At 44.7% G+C, this 16835-nt stretch overlaps 1 protein-coding gene across 1 annotated transcript in view; it reads right to left on the bottom strand.

The window, feature by feature from the left end:
* XYLT1 (xylosyltransferase 1) overlaps window positions 1–16835 on the bottom strand; it is a 184325-nt gene that overhangs the window by 52799 nt on the left and 114691 nt on the right. The window contains exons 3-4 of the mRNA XM_068146850.1: window positions 15520–15692; window positions 14663–14865 (exon numbers count right to left, since the gene is read on the bottom strand). Coding sequence (XP_068002951.1) covers window positions 14663–14865; window positions 15520–15692 — 376 coding nt within the window. The remainder of the gene's footprint in view (window positions 1–14662; window positions 14866–15519; window positions 15693–16835) is intronic.

The raw sequence follows: 16835 nt of genomic DNA on the forward strand, positions 1-16835 counted from the left end.
GTGCTAGGGTATCATCTGTAAGAATAGGATAGGATAGGATAGGATAGGATAGGATAGGATAGGATAGGATAGGATAGGATAGGATAGGATAGGATAGGATAGGATAGGATAGGATAGGATAGGATAGGATAGGATAGGATAGGATAGGATAGGATAGGATAGGATAGGAGGTTGGAAGAGACCTTCAAGATCATCGTGCACAACCCATCATCCAACTCCATCTAATCAACTAAACCATGGCACCAACCACCTCATCAAGTCTCCTCCTAAACACCTCCAGTGATGCAATGATACAAAGAGTTAAGACAGACTAGACAAACCTACCTCACATAAAGAACTGAGCCCACTTCATATCCTTGCTGAAAAGTATCTCAAACCCAGCAGTGAAATACTTGCCTAACCAGCTGCTAATACCCAAGGATGTTTAATAATTCAAACTAAACATGATAGATTTTTAGGTTTATCAAAGCAGTGGGATTTTATTTAGCACAGGATGATGCTCCCTGCTTTGCATTTTGTCAGTGTTTGCCTGTCGTTGCATATTCATGCAGAACCTCGGCTGCCTACACCATCCATCCCATTTGGATGAAAACAATAATCACTGATTAAATAAGCAAGTGGAGTGAGCTGCAGAAATGATCAACTCCATCACTCAAATGAGTGACACTTTGGGTTAAAAGGGAAAAAAAACAAACCAACCCTAATCTAGATATTAGGCTGAATAGGATCTTTTTGTTTGTTTTTACCATGTATGTTTTCCACAGCCTATTTTGTATGCATTAATTTTTTTCCCCCCATTGTCCCCAAATTACCAAGAGTTTGGAGTAAAACAGAAGAAATTGAAATTAAACATGAGCATAGTTTTAAAGCAATCATTCACTTGATCTAATTTATACATTCCTGAAGCCAGCTGAAATTTCATTTGTGCCAGGTGATAAGAAAAATTATTTGCTCATTGAGTAATTACAATGAAAAGATGTTCACTTTCCTTTGAGGAAGTGGGAAGAAAGAGACCTTGAGAATGTTTTATGTGAAGTAAACTTATTCACAAGCAGTATTAACACTGCTGCCTTCTCCACCCTGCTCACTGTTGTAGAACTTTTATTGCAGACCAAGTGCATCTGGGTCCTGCATCTGGGTGGAAGCAATCCCAGGCACAAATACAGGCTGGGCAGTGACTGGCTGGAAAGTAGCCCTGAGGAGAGAGACTTGGGGGTGCTGGTGGAGGAGAAGCTCAACATGAGCTCTCAGTGTGCACTTGCAGCCCAGAAAGCCAATCAGATTCTGCCCCTCCGCTCAGCTCTGGTGAGACCCCACCTGGAGTACTGTGTCCAGTTCTGGAACCCCTATTACAAGAGGGATATGGAGGTGCTGGAACGTGTCCAGAGAAGGGCCACGAGGATGATCAGAGGGCTGGAGCACCTCTCCTGTGAGGACAGACTGAAGGAGTTGGGGCTGTTCAGTCTGCAGAAGAGAAGGCTCCGAGGTGACCTCATTGTGGCCTTCCAGTATCTGAAGGGGGCCTACACAAAGGCTGGGGAGGGACTTCTTAGGCTATCAGGTAGTGATAGGACTAGGGGGAATGGAATGAAGCTGGAGGTGGGAAGATTCAGGCTGGAGGTGAGGAGGAAGTTCTTCACTGTGACAGTGGTGAAGCCCTGGAATGGGTTGTCCAGGGAGGTGGTTGAGGCCCCATCCCTGGAAGTGTTTAAGAGCAGGCTGGATGAGGCTCTGGCCAGCCTGATCTAGTGTGGGGTGTCCCTGCCCATGGCAGGGGGGTTGGAACTAGATGATCCTTGTGGTCCCTTCCAACCCTGACTGATTCTATGATTCTAACTTCGGCTGCAGACCACGGAGTCCGTCAGTCAGGGGTGCAACTCCACTGTCCTGCCTGCACAGCATTCCCCTCCTGAGACATCTCACCCCAGGGCTAGGCTCTTCATCATCCCATGCAGAAGGGCAATGTGAGGGTGACATGCTGACAGGTAACAGGCTAGGCCAGGTTGCATGCCAGGCATGGATCTACTCAGCAGATCCACCTTGGATTTGAAGCCCAGCATTACGGGCTGTGTGTTCCCAAATCAGCTGCAGCAGTCTTGCAACTTAAGACTCATGAGAAATCTTTGGTTTTCTGGATACAGGAGCCACTTCTCCAGATTAAATGTTACATTTTGGGCATTTCTCAGTTTCTGAAATGTAACTTGCTTTTGCTCTGACTGTGTGTGCTGTGATTCACACTGTCATCCCTCCCCCCATCACCCACGTGTCATATCAGGAAATGACAGCCCTTCAATCACATCTTCCCCATATCGCTTTCAAAATCAGCACATGCCTGGCAAAACACCAAAGTGCAACTCACTGCAAGACTGGAGTCAAAACGTTCCTCCCTGCACACTTGGCTCACTGCTGGAGCCACCCCACCACAGCCCCTCTTTGCAGGGCCACCTCCCAGCTCCACCCAAGGGAAAGCATGGCAGGCCTGCTCCCAGATGCTAAGGTGCAGTGTCTTCTGCAAGGCTCACCAACCATTTTCTGCTGCCACACACCACAGTGCTTACCCAGTCCTTCAAGTCAATAAAGAAATGTAAAGTGTCTATGCTAAGCTTGCAAGCAGAAGGAAAGCTAAGACCAACTTCCCACTGCTGGCAAAGCAAGCAGGAAAGCCCTGCGAGGCCACAGTGCAAAGCTGAGTCACTACTATCAGTACTGGGTCTTGCCACCTCCCTGTTTAAGCTGCAGCATAAACCTAGACAGAAAGTGGCCAACAGAGTCTCTAACTGCTCTGCGAGCAGATGGTCCTTCTGATGCTGTGAGAAAGACCAGTCTGGGTGAATAACATTTTTTTTCCCATCTCACATTTTCCAAGGAGAAGACAAGAGGGAATATGCATCCCAAGATGAGCTTCAATTGCCTGAATGGAACCATACCAAGAAATAAGTGATGGGACCCCACTAGCAGAGGGGCCACACAGTGCTCTCTGTGCCACAGATGCAGCTGACAACCCTTTCTCCTCCTGTGGGACCCTAATGCCAAGGCCCTTTCACAAACCTCTTTTAGAAGTGAAGTGACTAAAGCAGGCCCTGCCCAAAGCTCCTCCTGGGCTTGCTACTCCCTTTGATCCCTGAGCTGCTGAATCAACCTGTCAGAGCCTGTTGGTTCAAAGGGCCAGAAGGCAAAATGGGAAGAACAGGGTCAAGCTAATGGGATTTAACATTAATTCTGCACCAAGTCTGAAAAGAGGGAAGAACAGGGCCTGGGGGGTGAAAAGGATAATGAAGTGAGAGTTGATGGAAGGAAACTTAATTGGTTTTAACAACAGAAGGTCACCTTTTGTTACCTTTATTTGGGGTGAGCAATATCCTTATTTTGACAATCTCTACCAGCTGATGACCTGCCCTATTCTTCACTGGGACTGCTTTGGAGTAAACTGGGATGAAGAGCACAAACATGTGGCAGAGAGGAGGTCTGAGAAGAAAACTACGAATAGAGCATATAGGTAGACTAACTGATACAACTGGGGCTGGCAAGAAGAAAACCGAGAGGGTAGGAAGCTGCTTTCCCCACCCATTGCTGTGCTCAACACAGGTGAAACCAATACAGTCATACTTGAGAGATCAGAACAGAACCAGTGGTTCACTTCCACTCGAGGCTGTAATAAAGACAAGTGAGTTTATGTTATGCTGGCTGTCACCAGATCATCTCCTGACCCTGTCAAGCCCTACTGCCTAGTGGACAAGAGGTCATCTGGGGCAATGTCCTGGCTTGCTTCTCCCCTCCTGTGTTGCAGTGGTTCACAATTCTGGAGGCCCTTCAGGCACTTTGTGATGATACTCAGCATTGGTATCTCTTGATGCACTACACATACCAGTTTCATGTGCAGAGGAAACACCAGAGTGTTTCAGCCTTCACCAGCAACATGACTTGAGCCCTGTGGAAACATTTCAGTACCTACAGAACACAATCTACACAAAGGTTTGGCAATGACAAACTCTCACAGAGCACGCATAGCTCTGGTTTCTGCAAGCCCTTGCCACAGAAACCATCTGGAAGCTGCCTCGCACTTGACTGGTGTGGCACATCCCATCTTTAGAATACAATGATCTGAGTCAGTGCTACAACATCCTCCAAAGCTGCCCCAATTATTTAAAACCATAATGTAATGGAATGGAATGGAATGGAATGGAATGGAATGGAATGGAATGGAATGGAATGGAATGGAATGGAATGGAATGGAATGGAATGGACCAGGTTGGAAAAGACCTTTGAGATCATTGAGTCCAACCTATCATCCAACATCATCTAATCAACTAAACCATGGCACCAAGCACCCCATCCAATCTCTTCCTAAACACCTCCAGTGATGGTGACTCCACCACCTCCCTGGGCAGCCCATTCCAATGGCCAATCACTCTTTCTATGAAGAACTTCATCCTAACATCCAGCCTAAACCTCCCTTGGTGCAGCTCAAGGCTCAGTTTGGATTCATAGACACTTGAGTCTGCAGCTGCCCCAAGAATGCACTGTTGCAATATTACTTTCTAGAAATTACTTTGGAGCAGCAAACTTCTAAACAGAGATCAGTCTGTGTTTGGAAAACATCTGGCCCCAAAGCAGTTTCTAATGTGGCAAAAAGAGTGCAATTATTCTGACAAAAGGTTAGAGATACTGATGTCTACAGCTGGTTCATCAAGTAATGCTGAATGATGGATATAATTAAATGGTGCCACAGTGAATGTGTGCTTCAATTAACCTCTTAGGGCCCCATCTCCTCTGATCAGCCTGGAACTCCAGCAGTAGTGTCACAAACATTGACAGTAGGATACAGCACCACTATTCAGAGAGAGAGAGATTTACAAGTCTCATGTGAATGCATTATGACTAACAGTGCTGTGCAGGAGGAACAGAAACACAGCATTCAGCTGTAATAAGGTGCAACTGTAAAAGCTAACTAGCCACTAATTCTGCCTGGGATTATACAGCAAAATGTAGGTCTTGAATTTCTGCACTGTCAGGTAAAAGCTTCCCCAGCATCTCAAGATCTGTAGTGCACACTGGTTGGCATTAATCAAGACCATAAAAAAAGAGCTACATTCTGCAGCACATCCCAAAGGACAAAGCATGCAGAGAGGTGCCCTACTCTTTCCTGATGCACCCAAGCTCTGCAGGACTGAGGCTGCACAGAGATACTGCTTTTGGTATACAGAGATGTGAGAGCTGAGCCAGGCTTCCTCTGTAGCATTTATAGACTGATGAAGTGGGGTTTGTTTCCTGCAGAAGGGAAAGAAGGCAAAGGAGCCTCTTAAGCAAATCCCATGCAAGAAGGCACACTGAAAGACCTCAGGCTTGTGCTTCCCACCTCTGTCCTGCAGCCACCTTCCTCCATTCAATAGCTCCTGAAGCCTAAAGACTGGAGCATCAACACACAGCAAGGTCTTGCAGACTTCACCGAGTGACAGCAGCAGGCAGACAAAGCAATGCAGGAAACTCTGCACAAGTTAACACAGCACTTCCCATCAGTGCTCTCCACAAAGCCCAGGGAGGAAGGTAGTTCATGTCCAGCTGGCTCTTCCCTTGCACCATGATGCTGGGGAAAAATGAGTTTCCACTGGATCAGAAAAAAGGGAAGAGGCAGTTGGGCCTACACTTGTGACACCCTTGCTCTGCAATCACAGTGGGTTACTACTGCATTTTATTTACACAGAAGTGCTTAGAAAACTAAATCTGTTCATTTGGTTGCATAGTTTTTCTTTCAAATCAGCCCTTTGGCTCATTCAGGTGCAGTTATCCTGAACAACAACAACAAAGGTTAATGTACATTATTTAATAACAAGACAAGATCAGAATTTATGTATGAATTGCCTACAAAATCTTTAACACCAAACACCACTAAACTCTTACATTTTTAGCCCTGTTTTGGAGGAAAAGACCTCACCTGGTTCCTCTCCTTTCTATTTCAGTATCACCGATGAAAGACTGAATCATAACAACAGTTTTGCTCACCCTTTAATGTCCTCTTGGTTTGCAACTACTTAAGAGTGACAAGGGGAGGTATAATAGCACACGATTGTTTCATCTTCACTTTGAACTGCCACCAGATACTATTTTTGCAGCTGTTTTATGGTAAGTGGCATCCTGAAAACTGAACAAAGAAGTGTCTTAATGGCAATTTCAACAGATTTTTAATTTCCTGTGAGAATTCAGCAAGGCCACAAAGGGAGAGCGTGTTTAAAATACAGTGCCAGAACAGGAACCTTTTCCTCTTTCAAGTAGTTTTATCTCTTTGAATTTGGTAACCAATTTACTAAAACAAACAAACAAACACACACAACCAACAACCAACCGACCTAAAATGCACCTGAAGAGAGTTTGTACTCGTAAGACCCAGAGAAACAGCACAAGGACCTGTTTCCCTGCAGCTTCTGTTGCCCACTTCACAATTAAATCCACAGAGTAAAAGCCATTTGAAGTAAAACTGCAGGAGAGGACACCTGGGACTTCTCTAATGACCAACGTCCCACTACACCCCCAGATCTCACTGGGCTTCTTGCCCAGGAATGGACTGAGCACCATAGGAAGGGCTTGCCAGCATAGGATAGCAAGCAAGAGAGGAATTTTGCTGGCTGTGGATTTAAAGTACAAGAGCCATCCTCCACAAAGGACCCTTTCCTTTGCCTTCATCACCTGTGACCATTTGTCCACAAACAGTTGCATATGAAAAGCAGGTTTCAAATATAGCTCGGAGCTGTGAAGGAGAAATCGTTGAGCTGCCAAGATCCCTCATACTGCTCAGTGCTTTCCCCAGCCCCAACACATCAGCTGCCCTTACAATAATACTATTCTAGACACTATCTTAGCGTCTTGAAGACAAGAGATGTAACCGTGTTGCTTAGGATCCAATGGTGCACATTATCACAACATTTACACTGCTATTGTTTATAGATCAGCCTGAATGGCTCCCAATTAACTCTTTTCGACTTTCTGCTCATTCATAAATAAGTAAAAAATAAATTGCATCCAGAAAGCAAATGGTGAAGAGATGAAAACCCTTTGGCTCTCCTCTGGACAGCCTCCCTGTGAGCAGCCCCGGAGCCAGGACAGAAGAGAGGAGGATACCAGCCAGGCAGCCCAGCAAGCACTCAGATGCTGCAATGCCCATCAAACTGCAAAGCCTGGCATCTGGGGCTTTCATCTGCCAGGCGGTCCTCTGAGTGGCCTCAGACGCTGGCTCAGATGCTTCAGTTCACATAGGAAGAGATGAAGGGCTGAATGTTTAGCACAGTAATCAACAAGATAACATGCTGCCAAGTACAAGGGTACTTTGAGTAACACTGCCAGTCTAAAAATGTGCTTTATTGATGCATCTTTAATCTGCATGCACTGTGGGGATGCCTGGATAGCCAAACCAGTCTCCAGTTTGGGGTGCATTTATTTCTGTTGCCAGACTGAGGCTGCCATGGAGAATGTTTCAGAAGCACTAAATATCCAAAACAGTTATTAAGAGCTGCAGATGTCACAGTTCTCCAAAAGCAAAAGCTGCTTTATAGCATTAAACCCAGAAGGGGATGTGGAGAAAGAGTAAGCTCAGCTCCTGTGGCTGCACAGAGAAAGGGTGGGTTGCCCATCACTAACAACTGCCAGGTTGAAGAAACTATTCTAACCTCAGATCTAAGCAGCATTTTGAAGTCACAATAATGTCAATATTTCACTCCACCCATTTGTGACCACGTGCAGAACCTCTGCTTTGCCACCCACTGGTAATTTAACAGTGAAACAGAAAAATGTGATAGTAACCCAGAAAGATAACCTTCAAAATATATATAAATCTCAACCGAATGTGAGGGCAAGTGAGGGAGGAGGAGGAGGAAAGGTTATTCAAGCGATTTATGGAGGAAGCACACACATCTGAAATTCTTGGGGAATGCAGATTCAAGAAAAACACTGATAAAGTTCCTTTTTGGACAGGAAAAACGGATTCCCTGTGAAGCATTAAGAGTAGATTGACGTCTGGCTTGCTAGATAAAGATACTCCGAGCAAACAAAACCACGTACAACGTCAGTGACAGTACTGAGATAAAACCTCAGGCACTGGCATCTTAACAGATGTTGTATTGCAAAAACTACCTACACTGCACTCCCACTTTGATGTACAGATAGGATATACCAGGGCTTCAGCTCAGGAGAACATTCAAAAGGGCACCTTAAAGAATGCTCTACTATTTGCCTAGTGCCTGGTACAGCATCCCAGTGGCAAGGTGTGCATTTCAGAGCAGCATTGCAGCAAGTTTCTGTATGGGGTGTAAGGAAAGTCAGTATCCTCAGTACAGGCTGTCATGTCCACCACCACCCTACATACTGCCAGGAAGATTCAGCTGTAAGATTCAGCTCTGAAATCTGAACCTCAATGAGACAATGGTTAAATTAAATCAGGTCAAATTGATAAGTCAAAGCAAGCAGAACTGCCTTGTGAGCCAATGGTTTGGTGACCCTATTTTCCATCAGCCCAGCTGGCTTCGGGATTTCTAAGTTCATAATCATCAAGAGGGCACGACTGTGCCTCAGACATTTCTCACAGAGCTAATGCAGTGTGTGTGAAAGCCAAGTTCTTTCAGTTCTGAGAAGGGATTTTCCTGCACCTCCAGTATTGTATTTCAAACCTTGCACTCCAAAGCTGGGAGGTTTTGCAAAGCAGACTGACAGCTCCAGTCTGGTTTACTCACTCCCTGTAAACTCTATTCACTCACTTTGTTTCATCTGCCTCAAAGGTTCTGTCATTTGGATTTCACCTTGGCAAGTCATGGTAAATTTGACAGAAAAATCATCCTGATGTAGTTTGTTATACCGAGTGGTAGTCGTGGCAGTCACCTGTGATTTTTAGGGGATGAATCTGGGCCAGTGGCTGAAACAAGAATATTGCTGTTTTCCCAGGTAGTTTTGCACCTGCAAAATAACTTGAAAAAGTGCTGAAGCACTCTCCCAAAGGTTGAAGCTCGTTCTAAAACCTGTGGCTTGTCATTATTTCTACTTGCCACCAGAAGGAAAACCTGAAGACCTATTCCTTCCACTCCCATTGTTTCACTTTTTGCAAACACTACTGCCCAGAGACCTCAATCAGAAGTAAAAACTCTGGTTTCATATTAACTAAATTTCACCTGGCTGCTTGCAGAGAAGAAAGCTTTTAGATTTTCCTCACAGCCCTTTTGTCTTCAGTTTCCTTTTCTGACACCCAAAGGCAGCAGCCCTGGTATAGCCCCAGTGCAGGATCTAGCCGCGTCAGATATTAGAGATGAAAGCTGTGAAGACGACAGATGAGTGAAAGCACAGCTTATCACCACTAGACTGTCTACCACACTCAGACTTGGCAGGAGTTCAAATCAAGCTGTTGATTTTGAGTGTTTGTCTTTGCTAACAACTCTCCTAAAGAGTCAGGAGTGCAGGTCTGCTGGAGGCAACACAGCGCTGAGAGCCAGAGTGCCAGTTTGCTGCTGGCTGATTGGGCTGGGAACATCCACCTGAGAAAAAGGTTTATCCAATTCAGAGGGCATCCCTCAAATTTCTAAGGAAGCATTTAAATCTTTAGATGAGTATTTCTATTTAGCATTAACAATGTTACCTTGACCATCAGAGGACAACAGAATGAAACAAGAGTAGGTCAGTCAATAGTTCTTCGTTAGCTCATTTTTCTCTATTTCCAGCTATGATTCTGACTGACAAAGGCGACACCAAACTGCCACCTGTTTAAAGGACCAGTCCCAGTCAGATTATCCCACTTACACCCTGTAGCCACCCCTCCCCAGGTGCCTTTTGCATTATGACACACATTACATTCAAGTCCCAGACCAAAACCTCTTTGGAATGTGTCTCATTTGACAGAACCTTCCTGGCACAGGCTTTCATGGGAAGTATGGCTATGAACCTTTACTCTATAATAGTGCCAACCATGAGCAGTTTTACTGGGTTCCTGTCCAGTTCCTTTGTTAATACCTGGTTGCTCATAATTGAAAAGGCACTCATTCCTGGCTCCATCAATAAGCCACTCTTATTTTCTTACTGTTCTGGAGCACTCTATTAATAATTTTGCTTGACCTTCGTTAAAGACCAAGCATTAGCTGGCAATTAGATTTGGTGACTGAGGCTCTGTGATTTACTGTAAATTATACACAGTTCAAATGCTTCATTATGTTTATTCTCTATACATCTTAGTGGCCAGGCAAGCACTGACACACCATTCACTGTTAAACGAACTCATTAAACTTCTCAATTTAAGTGGTGCAACACTTCACCTGCCACATTATCCAAAGACTCCTGCAGTGCACATTAAACATTCAGCACCAATAGATGCTCTACCATAGTTCACCTTGTTGGGAGTGAAATTTCAGTCCCTGAACATAAGGTTGACTACCTGATGCTGTTTGTCAGAGGCAATAAATAATGCAAATAGATAACCATGTAAAGTTGGAAGTTAAAAAGCATCAATAGCTTTCCCAAAGAGTTTTGAAAGGGTCTCAAAAGAGTTGAAATCATGAAAAAATGCCATACCAAAATAAAATCAAGGAAAAGGAAACAAGGTGATAGTTTCTTTCACTTCTTTATGAGTGCAGTGACTGTGAGAGATGGTTTCTTGAGAACCCTGTAGCCATGAAGCCTTTTTTATTCACAACCCCAGAGCAAAAGGAGGGGGAGTCACACAACCTCCAAACTCAGAGCTGCTTGTAGAGGTTTGTCTTTGCCCCTTTCATTCCTTGTTTTCCTGCTGAGAATATTCAATGGAGATGGATGGAATCAAGGTTGGGTAATGCACAACATCATTTCACCTGGCCAGTAAAGGGCACACTGCCTCATGGCTAAAGGGAAACAGCATTTTTGTTGGAGGCACTTTTATGTCCAGACTCTGCACTAACAACTAATAGTGCATGGATTAGGACCTCCTTCGTGCTAGGTGCTGGATCTACAGACTCCACAAAGTAAACATTAAGGCATAAGGAAGAATAAGATGGATATCTAAATTTTCCTGCCTTGCCTATGTTTATTTTACAGTTTTAATGATTTGCTTCCCAAAATGAAGGGTTCTAATATATCTTATTTTTCCCTCTTCACCTTTATATTATGTAATCCTTGATATCTGCTTCTGGATGTCTCTTCTAAAGGATGAAGGGCTCCTATTAATTGCAGTGTAGCTTGTGAATATACCAGACTGCTCCTGGGACAGATTTAGGCTTCATCATATAGTATTAACCCCACATATTGAAGGTGTTTTTCTGACTTATAAGGCTGGATTAGCTTTTATTACCAGAAGTAGTAAAGGTTTCAGCGTTACAGATGGAATGGCAGATGGGAAGCGAAAGCTTAATGTGAAGCAGCTCTAGATAAAAACTATTAATCCACCAAATTCATATGTTCTTATGTAGGAAAACCTAGCAAAAACCATGGCAATATGACTAACCAGTGAGAGAAGTGTAAACTGCCCCTAGCCCATGAGCTGACAAATCATGGCATGAGGCCTGAAAGAAGGGGGAAAAAAAAAAAAGCCTTCAAACACCCCGCTTACAATTGCCTGGGAAAACAACTGGCTCTCTAGGGGGTATGTGGAGAGGCACTGCCCTCCTCAAGGTTATAAAGAACAGGAATTTGTAACATTTCCACTAGGGAAACTAAATGGATTCAGATAGCATTTTCCAGGGTTTATGGCTGTAATATTAGACACACACACACAAATTAACTGTACTTGTAAGACAGTGGCATTAAAGCTGTAGCACTGGAAAAGGTTTTGCTTTTCTACTTTTAGAGGAAGAGCATGGTGTGAAGAGGAAGCACACTTCCATCAGCTCTGGCACTGCAGGCTTTGGCAGGCAGGGCAGTGAGCTCTCCAACGCCTGCCCTGCTGCCTGGCTCTGGTAACAGGGAAGCGCCTCAAGAATGTCTCCCCAGTGAAGAAACAAGCTCTGGAATTGTTCTAGCTGAATGGTACTTTTTAGAGCCTGGGTGGCTGCAGGATACCACAGCATTATTACAAAGAACCCATTAACACCAAACTGACTACAACCTACTCAACCATGATTGTCCATGGCCTTGTCTGCGAGTGTCTGATCCCTCTTGGCCTCATGGTTTAACTTGTTCCACAGGGCACTAAGAGCAGTTGAGACTGCCACAGGTCATGGCCTCAGCGTTACCCAACAGTTAAGGTGGACTCAGCACATCAGAAGGATAACTGGAACTAGTCTATAACTATACTGGACCTTCAAAGTGCACTGTCAGAGAGTTTGCTGACAACACAAAGCTGGGTGGACTGGCTGACAAACCAGAAGGTTGTGCTGCCATTCAGTGAGACTTGGACAGGCCGCAGAGGTGGGCAGGGAGAAATTTGATGAAGTTCAACAAGGGCAAGTGTAGAGTCTTGCACCTGGAAAGGAACAACTCCGTGCACCAGCAAAGGTTGGGACAGACCTGCTGGAGAGTAGTGAAGGGGAAAGGGACCTGGGGTTCTTAGTGGATGGAAGGATAACCAGGAGCCAACAATGTGCTCTTGTGGCCCCGAAGGCCAATGCCATCCGGAGGACCAGTAGGTCGAGAGAGGTTCTCCTCCCCCCCCTACTCTACACTGGTGAGGCCGTATCTGGAATACTGTGTCCAGTTGTGGACCCCTCAGTTCAAGAAACACAGTGAGCTGCTTGAAAGAGTCCAGTGCAGAGCCATGAGGATGATTAAGGGAGTGGAACATCCTCCATACAAGGAGAGACTGAGGAGCTGAGGGCTCTTTAGCTTAGAGAAGAGGAGACTGAGAGGTGACCTCATCAATGTTTATGAATATGTAAAGGGTGAATGCTGAGAGGATGGAGCTAGGTTCTTCTTGCTGGTGCCCAATGACAGGACAAGGGGCAAAGGTGGAAGCTGAGGGATAGGAAGTCTCAAGTAAATATGAGGAAAAATTTTTTCCCTGTGAGGGTGACAGAGTACTGGAACAGGCTGCCCAGGGAGGTTGTGGAGTCTCCCTCTCCGGAGATATTCAAAACTCACCTGATGCATTCCTGTGCAATCTGGTGCCAGTGATCCTGCTCTGGCAGAGGGGTTGGACTGGATGAGCTTTTGAGGTCCCTTCCAGCCCCTGAAATTCTGTGGTTCTGTGATTCAGCAATTTGTCCCTTACAATTTATCATGACTCAGAGTGCCATCACTTACTTCTGTCCTTTATGGTCTTGCATTATTCCACCTCCTATCAGCAGGGCAGCACTCCTCATCAGGAAAGTGAATGATGGGGAATAACAAGCTAGCTTTTCTCAAAACTCAAGAGACAGAAAACTACACACTCTCCATTGCAAGCAAGATAATACATCAACATTTTTAGGGCTTTGACTCTTGGATGCTAAAAGTCCTTAAATCAGAGGCAGTGTGAGCTATCACGGTTTCAGTATTCAAATCCCCAGGTTCCAGTACCAATGCAATCTTTGTGACTCTTGTGCTCTTTGTTAATTTTTCTCCTCAGCATGTGTTGCATTTCACTGACAGTGGTTGGAAATGGGCACCAGCAGTAAAACCTTCTGGCAGCTCTCACCAAATCCTTCCTAAGTCATGTGCTTATGGCTTTCCCCCTTTTTTTCACTTCAGGGAGGATTTCTCTCTGAGTAGCAGCTTCAGGAAGGGACCCACACTTTGTGAGAAATCTAATCAGCAAGAGGTAGTGAAAGTATCTAATCTATTTATTTTCTAGGAGTACTAAAAGCATGTTCTGTCATCACTCATCAGAAAATGGCCCAAAAAAGCTACTTCCCCTTTCATCGAATCATTTTGATATGCAAGGAAACAGAAGTCACAGGGAGAATTTCCTCTTTTCCTCTTCTTGATAATTCTCATAGCCTAAACCAAACAGTTGAAGGGTCTGGGTCTTATTTGGGGTTTTTCTTTGTTTGTTTGCCTGATTTTTATGAATTATCTCCTTTTGCATTATGTAGTAAACCTTACAGAACACCGCTGTGAGGCCTGGGTTATGTAAATCCAGGAAGAATGTAATTTCACTTAAAACCAAGAGCTTTGTCACGTGGCAGGGTGTGAAGCTCTTTGCTTGATGCCATCCAAATAAAGAAATCTGGGCAACATGGTGCTGAAGATCATAGAATCATAAAATCAATAAGGTTGGAAAAGACCTCAAAGATCATCAAGTCCAACAGGTCACAGGTTGGACTTCATGATCTTTGAGGTCTTTTCCAACCTTATTGATTCTAAGATGTAACTGACTCCAAGCAATTTGTTGGTCAGAGCCCTAGTAGGGATCTCTCCATACCTGGGCTCTATTTGCTGAGCTCCACTACTTCCATCTGCTTTATTCATCCTCTCTTGCAAATGCCCCTTGCTGGAAATAATAACTGAATAGAGCTGACTGTGCTTCCCCAGTAAAAGTAGAACCTGTGCTGCTGGTCTGCTCACAGCCACAGTCCTTTCTAGGTAAGTGAAAGGCACACAGGCTACAGCAAGGTGTCTAAGTGACTGTGCCCTTGGGTAAAGTGTGTTTGTCAGATGCCAGCCTCACCAAGTCTTCTGCTGTAAAACAGAAGAAACTGCTCCTTTGACCTCTGCTTCTTGCAATACAGCAGGGACATGCCATCCCTTATGTCCTTCAATACCTATTTCCTACAGGAACAGAACATGGACATTCTTAAAATACTCAGGGTACCTGATTGGGTAGTCGGCAGCACTGAGGTTAATGAAGAAATCCCATGGCCAGTCATTCATCTCCATTAAGTCCCTCATGGTCTGGAGGTAGGTGGACAGCAGACTTGCTCCTCCCCAGATAGTTGCCATTCTCCAAGAAGTGACTCTCACGTTGGGGTACTGGCTGGCAAACTGGAGCACTTGCCGGTGCAAGTAATTGGATCTCTTTACAGGAGAAAAAAAGTAATACATTCAAGTTACTCTGCCCCAAACTGTCCCTCCCTGTATTCACCAAGCACCAATTCTACTTCCTGACTTACTGAGCATTGCCACTGCTCCACCCTCGCCTACTGTGGTGCACAATCTTTTGCTGAATGCCAATGTGGAAATGCACAGAGACCTCTCTCTAATTCCTTTTATTACAACTTCAGTAATCACTAATTAGTGTAACCAGCTCATTCATCTTCAGGAGATCCCAGAGAGCTTTCAAAAAGGAGGTGACTGTTACTGCCTCCCTTTCACAGTGTGAAGTTCAGTAACCTGCCCAAGGCACCTCAGCTCAGCTCTCCATCCAGTGGGCCATCGCTGTCAGCCTGCATCAGCTTAGCAATTACCGTTAACTAAATGTACGACAGACAGACATGGACAGATACTCACAGACATACAAAGAGGAATGAAGGCTGCTACACAGAGAAGAGAACAAGAAAGAAAAAGGGGGGGAAAAGAGCAAAAAATAAAGAAAGAGGTTCCAAACACGTAAGAGACAGACCAAAAGTGACAAGCACTCTGTGCAGCAGGGGTAAAGAGAAGATGAAGATGACAAGGATGGGCAGACTGACAGATGGTGAGACAGGCAATTTATAACCAGTGATATATTACCTTGTCAACATGAATGTAATAGAAATGGTCTTTATGGTAAATAGCCTTAAACATGCGCTGGAGCTGCCGAGAAGCTCTGCCATGAACAACCAAGACAAATGCGATCCTGACTGGGTTGGCTGGCATGTACTCTACGGAGTCCTCATCCCACTGTACATTGTTGTTGGCTTTTCCTGTTCAAAAACAAAACATAGGACATCTCTGAGCAGATCCACAGGGCAGGGGTGCAGAGAGCAGCACACATTTTACCTCGGCTCCTTCTTCCAAAGCACTTTCTGAGGAGAACTCAGGAGGGGAGCCAGCTTGTGCCAAGACTGTACCACTCTCCTCTGGCACTGTACAAGGTCATCACCCCACAGGCAGTAGCTATGCCAGCCTTCCCCACACAGCCCTTCCTGCATGCCTCAGCTTAGACAAGGCTGTACCCAAATGCTTGTAAGTGGCACCAAGCCCTGAGAATGCACATTGGCATCTTAGAGGAATAGCCTCCAAGTTTCTAAGTACTGTTCAAAGTATTCAGAAATGCCAACTTCTCCCCTGCCCCACCAGAAATGAAGCCCCCTCTTCATCAAAAGATGCTGGTCTTGAATCAGCAGGGCTCTGCTGAGAAGTTGGTGAAACTCTGCTTCTTAACAGCTGCTGAGGATTATCTCCACTGACAGCATTTATTTGTAACAGCAGATTTGTCTCCCAATATTTGAATGGCAACCATCATGTCTTCACCTCTTCAAGGAGGAGAGTGACTCCTGAAATCCTATTTAAAAGTTAAGTTCTTTTTTTATTTTAAGAGAGGCATTTCTAGTCTCCCCTTTCTAAAGCAAATACTGCAGTGTAAGGTTGATGCCGCATCAATGGACTCCAACGTTTTTAGTGGTTTTCATGACATTTTTGGATACCTCTCCTGAAATTTGTGGCTTTCTGCAACGTTACACAAAGGGAGGGGAGTTGGAAATAGCCATAATCAGGGTCTTTTATTTTAAACTCACTTGGCTTTCAATGCCCACACTATCATCTCTCCAACAATTACTGAGAACAAGGTCCTCCTGAATTTTCACCTGAAATGCCAACTCACTTCCTCAGGTTCCTCAAATTCCTGCAGCAACTTAATTTTCCTCTCTGCTGTTTTCCTACTCTAACCTCTTTTCCCCCCCACATGCTATTTTCTTCCTTCTCTTCTAGGTTTCAATTGTTATAGTCTCATTTTCCACCTGCATACTATTATGGCTTCTTTGGCTGCTTGTATTTTCATGAAGGTAAGAATGTTGTATTTCTTTGATCTGTCAGCAGATCTGCTACTTCTGCACATCCCCTTCTGG

This window comes from Melanerpes formicivorus, unplaced genomic scaffold (assembly GCF_026170545.1).
Source record: "Melanerpes formicivorus ecotype bairdi unplaced genomic scaffold, bMelFor1.0.p_v2 SCAF_14, whole genome shotgun sequence".
Lineage (NCBI taxonomy): Eukaryota > Metazoa > Chordata > Aves > Piciformes > Picidae > Melanerpes > Melanerpes formicivorus.